Source organism: Helianthus annuus, chromosome 9 (genome assembly GCF_002127325.2).
Source record: "Helianthus annuus cultivar XRQ/B chromosome 9, HanXRQr2.0-SUNRISE, whole genome shotgun sequence".
In the NCBI taxonomy this organism is placed as follows: Eukaryota; Viridiplantae; Streptophyta; class Magnoliopsida; order Asterales; family Asteraceae; genus Helianthus; species Helianthus annuus.
The window spans coordinates 177414968-177423040 of record NC_035441.2 but is presented as its reverse complement, the minus strand read 5'-3'; the positions used below and the strand labels follow the sequence as shown (position 1 = coordinate 177423040).

At 34.8% G+C, this 8073-nt stretch overlaps 2 protein-coding genes across 10 annotated transcripts; one reads left to right on the top strand and one right to left on the bottom strand.

The window, feature by feature from the left end:
• Positions 1-666: 666 nt before the first annotated feature.
• Positions 667-3572, bottom strand: LOC110879769 (LETM1 domain-containing protein mdm28, mitochondrial-like). 9 transcript variants are annotated; one of them, XR_002558976.2, is made up of 7 exons: positions 3458-3545; positions 3195-3305; positions 3019-3105; positions 2350-2512; positions 2162-2250; positions 886-2074; positions 667-784 (listed from the first exon to the last, which is right to left on the bottom strand). XR_002558976.2 is itself a non-coding variant. In XM_022128296.2 (7 exons), the coding sequence occupies exons 3-7, from the start codon at positions 2356-2358 to the stop codon at positions 1609-1611; spliced, it is 303 nt and encodes a 100-aa protein (XP_021983988.1). In that variant the 5' UTR covers positions 2359-2512; positions 3019-3105; positions 3195-3447; the 3' UTR covers positions 667-1608. The 9 variants fall into 9 exon arrangements, 1 of the variants encoding a protein (XP_021983988.1); XR_002558980.2 differs by having other exon boundaries at positions 667-1045; positions 1143-2074; XR_002558979.2 differs by having other exon boundaries at positions 667-1669; positions 1865-2074.
• A 225-nt stretch (positions 3573-3797) lies between these two features.
• Positions 3798-7990, top strand: LOC110879770 (betaine aldehyde dehydrogenase 1, chloroplastic). Its single transcript, XM_022128298.2, has 14 exons — positions 3798-4213; positions 5000-5142; positions 5227-5307; positions 5388-5536; positions 5620-5712; positions 5804-5927; positions 6016-6081; positions 6214-6280; positions 6398-6474; positions 6546-6659; positions 6740-6969; positions 7050-7110; positions 7559-7665; positions 7747-7990. The coding sequence occupies exons 1-14, from the start codon at positions 4105-4107 to the stop codon at positions 7835-7837; spliced, it is 1512 nt and encodes a 503-aa protein (XP_021983990.1). The 5' UTR covers positions 3798-4104; the 3' UTR covers positions 7838-7990.
• The last annotated feature ends 83 nt before the right edge of the window (positions 7991-8073 follow it).

Sequence of the window (8073 nt, the reverse complement as noted above, 5' to 3'; positions counted from 1 at the left end):
TCGTAACATGCGTCTTTGGTTTAACGTTTTTACGTTTCGTTCTAAATTTTGCAAGTTAATATGACGCAACGTGCGTGTGTGGGTGAACGTTTTTACATCGTCTTATTTTTTCCTGTTCGACAGGTTCAACATAACGTGCGCGTCCTAAATCAACTTAGTTATAACTAAAGAATACCCGCCGCAATGCGGCGGGTCGTAAATCTAGTTTATCTTAATTATTAATGATTAATATATAAACAAAATAATACAAACATATTGACATGTTACGCAAGTCATTTATCTTAATTATTAATGATTAATATATAAACAAAATAATACAAACATATTCACATGTTACATAATTTGCTTTCAATGTTCACAATAAGAGATCCTTACTAACCCACCTTCGTTTATTAACAAACCGGTTTATTAACAAACCGACTGAGGAGCTCATTCATTCTTTGCAAGAGATAAAGGCTTGCTGCATCAATGATTTTTACTGACATAGGTTATATATATATATATATATATATATATATATTATTCAAAATGTATAATGCATGACGAACAAAGTACATTAATCCTTTAATCAATCTAGCACAAAGGTTACAATAAAGGTTAGGCATCACTAACACATCAAATAGTGATGGATTCTTTACCAGCTACATATACAAAAAAAAAATAAAAAATAATGACTCTAGTAATATTCTTATTTAGATAAAGGATGTACCATCATACAACAATTGTCAATGATAACTTTCTCATATTTTATATCAGGGTACTTCTCAGCAACCTCCCAACAACACTATTAAAAATAGCAATTTAGCATAATCAAACATAATAAGATCTTTGCCAATCTATAACATCTCAAAATATAATAAATTAAAACCTTCAAAAAAAGATCACCTGTATTCTGCATAATGTTAGCTTTGTGTATAGCAGATACTCTATCTCTACCCTTAGCTTTAGCATAGTGAAAAGCATATTCAGCGACCCAACCCCCGACCATCAGAAGGATAAGACTATTATTTTTTTTTTCTGGAACAAAAAACTCGGGTGTATTGTCCTTCCAATATAAAAGTGTAACAAAACCAATGAGTAGATATGTTCAGTTATATTTTCGAATATATGGTTCAGGTAAACGGGTATATGTTTTCACGTACCAGTTCTGCTATCGCCATATTTCATACCTCTCCTATGCCCGTGAATTTTTTTTAAACCAATCCTATGCCTGAATACCCATTCCATTACCAGTCCCGAATGTTTCGGATTTCGGTTTTGCCATTATGTTCAGATTCGCTTGCCAACCCTGTTTCCATAGCTTCATTTTATTTTTTAAATGAAAAAATTCAATGGAAAAAACCAAAAGAGCCACACACGGACATCTGATCCCAAAAACAACCATGGACATACCCATGCAATGAGGCATCTGTGGCTTCTCCACCCATGAATGTCACATGGGCATCCATGGAGTTTAAAAACCTCTATTGCAGGTGTTTTAATAGTTGCACAAGAGAGGAAAAAAATTAAAAAGTATTGTATTACTGTTTAATTTGGATTTTTACTTTTCATTCCGTTTCTAAGCATCTTGCATATTTGTTAATTATAGTTTATGTTTACTCAAACCCATTATAACTTGACCTCCATCCTTCCATGTTCCTTCAACGTATTGTTTTGGATCTTGATAGAACTTTCACCAAAACAAAAGAAAAAACGGTCAGAAAACATATAATAAATATAAATTTTAGACCACCAGCATATGTAACAAATACAAAACGGTCAAAAAAACATAAGAATATTGAAAAGTGGGAGTCCCATTATCACGAAAGCACTCAAAGTAAACCGAAAACATACGATATTAACACAAAATGCATTGGAAACTTACACTTTAATGAAGATATAAGCTTTCCCATGCGTTGTAATACAGCCAAGGGTCCTAGTTTCACCAGTCAATTTTTAAACAAAAAATCTAGGATATGGATATGGTATTATGGTAACTTACTCTTGCAGCCTCTTACGAAGCATATAACGCACGTATGCATCTGTTCCAAATAGGCCGATGGCATTATATTTGCACATATTCACAAACAGAGGTCTGTGGTAAAAATCAATGTAAATGCTTATGAGAGAAAAATACAAAATGCATCAAGTGTAGAAAATCTGAATACTGGCAACAACCAACCTACTGATGTTATCCAAGGTGAGCTCATCATTGAACAACTTGATAGATCCCCGAATTTCATCATTGGAAACACTTGCACAACGCCTAACCTGAATATTTGTCACATAAGATATATAAATCTTATTACTTTCTCTAAAAGTGTATGATAACTAAAACTTAGAACATTGAAAGTCTAAGACCTAGGCTACCTTGTTCATAAATTCATCAAGATCTTTTGTTGTTCTCTTTTATATGTCGTGAGTTTTGAACTTCTTTATCCATTTCTTGGAGAAATTTTGCGTACTCCATCCTTGCATCTACAATTATATCCCTCCATGACCAACTCATGAGCTCCAGTATTAAGCTTTTTAACTGTTAGAAAACAATAGTAAGTCCTGTTTGACCTCACAAATTTAAAAGATTGTATCTTTAACAATATACAACTGATCTCTCAATGATTTAAGAAAAAATTAAAAAATAAATCACCTAATCTGGTGACCCGACTCGATTTTGAAAATCAAATAAGAAACAACTTTCTACAAAGTGAATTTTAATATATCGCCAAAAAAAAGGAATTACTTAATCTCTACAGCAAATAATGTCCATTATACATAAAATAACACCTACAAATCAAGAAAAAAACACTTAAACTATAAATCATATACGTATTGAAAGCATATTTTGCAGCGGAAGCTGATTATTCTTCAAGTCAGTGACGAATCCGAAAAAACGTTTCATTTAAATATGAACACATAGTAATAATGTAAAGATCATCGATATATGTCACTGCAAAGATAACAGTTTACCGATAAAGATAACATGGGATCAACAATTTAAGAACCCTGATTTGATTTGGACAAAAAGGAACAACAGTTTACCGATACTGGCTGAAACCACAACTGGTGAGATTTATGTGCTGCTGGAACCCTAGTCGTCGACCTTTCGTTGTGGCATTAAACCACCACCTTCATAAGACCAAGAGAAACCCTAAACCTTACATTTTTTTGATGAAACATACTTGTAATGACTCATATTGATTTTCGATGAAACATACCTGGAGATTCGGATTTTCACCATAACTCAGATCCGGTTCGCAGGAGATTCGGATTTTCGCCGGAGTTCGATATCTGGAATTTCTCTCACTACAAATTGTTACTTTCACTCTCTAAAACAAAAGGTGGAGATGAAAAGACGAAGATTATGATGAATTTTGATGTAAATTTCTGTTTCTCTATTCAAATAAACTTTGAAACAAGTAAGGATTCTCAAACAAACTTTAAAAGAAATCAAGATTAACGATAGGACATTGATACCTACAGTTTGTATGGAGTGGTTCAAGTAGCAGTGAAGGATCCATTAGGGTTTTAGTAGATGACGGCAGAAAAATGGAAAAATAGAGACACGAATGTGGGAATTTAGGTTTTTAGAACATTTATATACTCGGGTCGAAAACCAAGTATGGGTACCGCGTCTCGCCCGTATACAAAGACCCATAATTTTCCCGCCCAAATAGTTGTGAGATTGCACTACAAGCTGACACGTGTCCCAAATTTTTTTCATTTATTATATATAATAGATAATAGATAATTTTATGAAAACCTACAAGGCTACAAAAATAATTGATTTAAAAAAAGCCATCACCTAGGCTACAAGGCTAAAAAAGGCCATGAAAACCTACAAATCAAATAAAAAATGATCTATCAGATAAGATCCTCAAATCGCGATCGGATTTCTACACGTTTTATATCCCCTCTATTAATTTATAAACCCCAAACCTTACATTGAAACACAACAAACTTGATCCAATCATCCAAACAAATACATTACCGTCCTCCGTCGCATCGCCGCCGTGGAGTTATAAATACCTAACTTTCACTCACCGACTCTTACTATTTCAAGTAACCTCAAGCCTATTTCGGCGATCGAAGTTGCTCGCTACATTCGCACAAATCTCCAAGTCAGATATGGCGATTTCGATACCGTTTCGTCAGTTATTCATTGACGGAGAATGGAGAGAACCTGTTAGGAAGAATCGCATCCCTGTCATCAATCCTGCTACCGAAGAGATCGTCGGTATATTTATTTTCGCCAATTTTAAATACTTTTATGTGTTATTGAATCGAATAGATAGCTGTTCTGCTGTGGATTTGTAGTTTATTGTATAAAATCAGACGCATGTACGGTTGATTCCGATTCGATGCGATTTGTCTTTGATTAACCGACTGTTTTGTGATAGATTCGTTTTGTTAGGTTAAGTTGCTGATAATCAGGTCTCTAGTTAGAATATCGTATGTAAGATCTGTATTTGTTTATTATATCTACTATTCTACTGACGGACTGATAATACAGGAGATTGATTTTAATTTGTACAACTTTATACTTCTGTTTATGTAACGTTGAAGCGATTTTTATGGTAGATTATTGTGAAAATCTGATAATTGTATCAAGTAATTTAACATATATTGTCGTGAATCGGTTCTCTTGCAGCAACTCGATTGATCGATGATCATCCGAAGTTTATTTTGACCTTAAATATAAGACATTAACATTTTAGAATCAATTTTCCATCATCAGTGGTGAAGGTTACATTATTTATCTCTTCAAATTTGTCATCTTGCAATGTGTGTGTGTGTGTGTGTGTTTTTGCAATTCCTGCAGATCAAATGAAGGTTACATTATTTTTTAATATTACTCTGGCTTCCATGTTTCCTGTGATAAAAAGTTATATTATATTATTATTGTTAATCTCATGTGTGCATTATGCAATCTACTACCTGATGTTCTTGATTCTTAACTGTTTGGTCTGTTCATGTCTTGACTTGCTAACGTTACTTGCATGTGTTGAAAAATATGTTGCAGGGGATATACCAGCAGCTACCGCTGAGGATATTGATATTGCTGTGAAAGCAGCACGCAGAGCTCTTAAACGTGATGGAGGAAAAGAATGGGCATCAGCTTCTGGGGCTCATCGTGCAAAGTATCTTCGTGCCATTGCTGCAAAGGTAAGGATTTTCTGGATGATATTTTAAATTTGGGTTCGGTTTGTTTTCTATTGTTAATATGCTAAAGCTTTCAACTATGCATAGGTTACTGAGAAAAAGGATAAGTTCGCTAAGCTTGAAGCCATTGATTGCGGAAAACCACTTGATGAAGCAGCATGGGATATGGTATGTCCATTGCATATAATCATTTTGCTATATTTTCTTAACTAAGCATACAACCAGCTCATGTATCTGTTATTACTCAGGATGACGTTGCTGGATGTTTTGAATATAATGCTGATCTTGCTGAAGCTTTGGATGCAAAACAAAACGCACCTGTTAATCTTCCAATGGATACCTTTAAATGCCATATCATCAGGGAACCAATTGGTGTTGTTGGGCTGATTACTCCATGGTACTCTCTACCTCTACTGTAATAATGATTTGTATTTTGTAATAAATATTTTTCTTATATTCTATTTTATTTGTTTTCTATAGGAATTATCCTTTGCTAATGGCTACTTGGAAAGTTGCATCTGCACTGGCTGCTGGGTGTGCTGCAGTACTTAAGCCATCAGAGTTGGCATCTGTGTAAGTCCTATCTTATCATTTTCTGTTTTTTTTTTTTTTGCATTACGGTGTATGATATTCTTATATATATCATTTGTTAATATAATTCTAGCACGTGCCTGGAATTAGGCGAAGTATGCAGGGAGGTGGGGCTGCCCCCTGGTATTCTCAATATTGTGACGGGATTGGGTCCTGAAGCAGGTGCTCCTTTGGCTGCTCACCCTGATGTTGATAAGGTTGAGTAAAATTTATATTTTAGTTTAACATGTTTCGTGCTTTTATAATCCAAAAGGACATTCAAATACTGTTTTGTTTCTTAAACAGATTGCTTTCACTGGTAGCAGTGCTACAGGAAGCAAGATTATGACTGCTGCAGCTCAAAATGTTAAGGTATTGTTATTCTTATCCCTATTCCTATTCCTATTCCTATCAATAATAAAAAGAAACATGTTGGAATTGAAAGTTGAGGTTAACTGTGAATCAAACTCTTTTAATCGTTTGCGTGCGTTGTTTGTTTGGCAGCCTGTTACACTTGAGCTCGGAGGAAAGAGTCCAATAGTTGTGTTTGACGATGTTGACATTGATAAAGGTTGTTTTAATTGTTTTGTACATCATAAATTTTGATTATCGTGTCTTTCATGTTTTTAATATTGCATTTAATGGAGAACACATATGATAATAACTTTTTTGCCTTGGGTTCAAACAGCTGTGGAGTGGGCACTTTTTGGTTGCTTCTGGACTAATGGACAAATCTGCAGTGCAACTTCTCGCCTTATACTGCATGTAAGTATGCAGTGGTAAATATGCTATGTTATATACAATATTTTATATATATATATATGTTGATATTTCAGGAAAGTATTGCCAAAGAGTTTCTAGACAAGCTTGTAAAGTGGGCTAAAAACATCAAGATTTCTGATCCATTGGAGGAAGGTTGTAGGCTCGGACCTGTGGTTAGTGCTGGACAGGTAAAAAGATCAAAGACACAAAAAGTTACGAAAACAAGACTTATCAATATGACCGATTTCTAAATTATTTAAAAATCCAGTATGAGAAGGTGTTGAAGTTCGTTGAAACAGCCAAAAGGGAAGGTGCTACCGTTTTGTTTGGAGGGAAGCGTCCCCAACATTTGACAAAAGGGTTCTATATGGAGCCAGCCATCATTACTGATGTTACCACATCCATGCAAATTTGGAGAGACGAAGTTTTCGGACCTGTCCTCTGTGTTAAAACATTTTCTACAGAACAAGAAGCAATCGAACTAGCAAATGACACCCAGTGAGATAAAATTTATTTCACTAAAAAAATGTTCTTTTTTTCTTGTTTAACATTTCCCGTCTCATATGTTATTGTAACAGTTATGGATTGGGTTCTGCTGTTATATCCAATGATTTGGAGCGGTGTGATCGCGTGGCAAAGGTATTAACAACTTAAGTAGAAGCTAACACAGGCATCGCAATTTACAATCGATTTGTGAGTCTAGGAGTGGCAATTATGTAATTGAATCGTTCTGGTCATGACCTGTATATATATTCATGTCAAAGAAGCACATACCTTTAAAATCGTATGACCTGAACATGACCGGTTTAAACCATTTATCTATATACTAGTCAACAGATAGTATGTTGTGAATGGCTTGACAGGTTAATCGTATGATCCATAAACGTGTTGATGGATCAGCATGTTTAATTGGTCAACCCGAACACGACCTGGCCCGTTTAATAAAACAGGTCAATCTGAACACGATAAGTTGATTAAACGGGTTAGATGAGGCAACCAAAACCTGATTATATGCATATATAGTGTTTAGGGTCCGAATCGTGATCCCTATATGTGACTAATTTAGAATTTTGTTTTATTCGTGCAGGCTTTTGAGGCAGGTATTGTGTGGGTCAACTGCTCACAGCCATGCTTCTCTCAAGCTCCATGGGGTGGGAAAAAGCGTAGCGGTTTCGGTCGTGAACTTGGAGAATGGTAATCATTATTTTTTTAACAACATGCATTTTTATATAATCTTATTCTTTTGTACTTAATAATTTATACATCTATTTCCAGGGGACTTGATAATTACTTGAGCGTGAAGCAGGTGACACATTATATCTCCAACGAGCCTTGGGGTTGGTATACACCTCCTTCTAAGCTTTAGGATGACAAAAAAGTCTGTACCGTTTGGCACTTGTGTTCTTGCATTAGTTACCTATGTAATATGTACGAGTCAGATCTCCCGAGTAGAAATTTTAATAATAAGTATGACTTCTGATTATAAGCCTTAAGTGCGAAATGCTTGGTATTTTGATCATGGGTTGAATTCATAAACAAAATTTCAAGCATAATCGATGCTATTGAAAGGGTTGCTATTGTAGTAAACTTAATGTTTTTAAA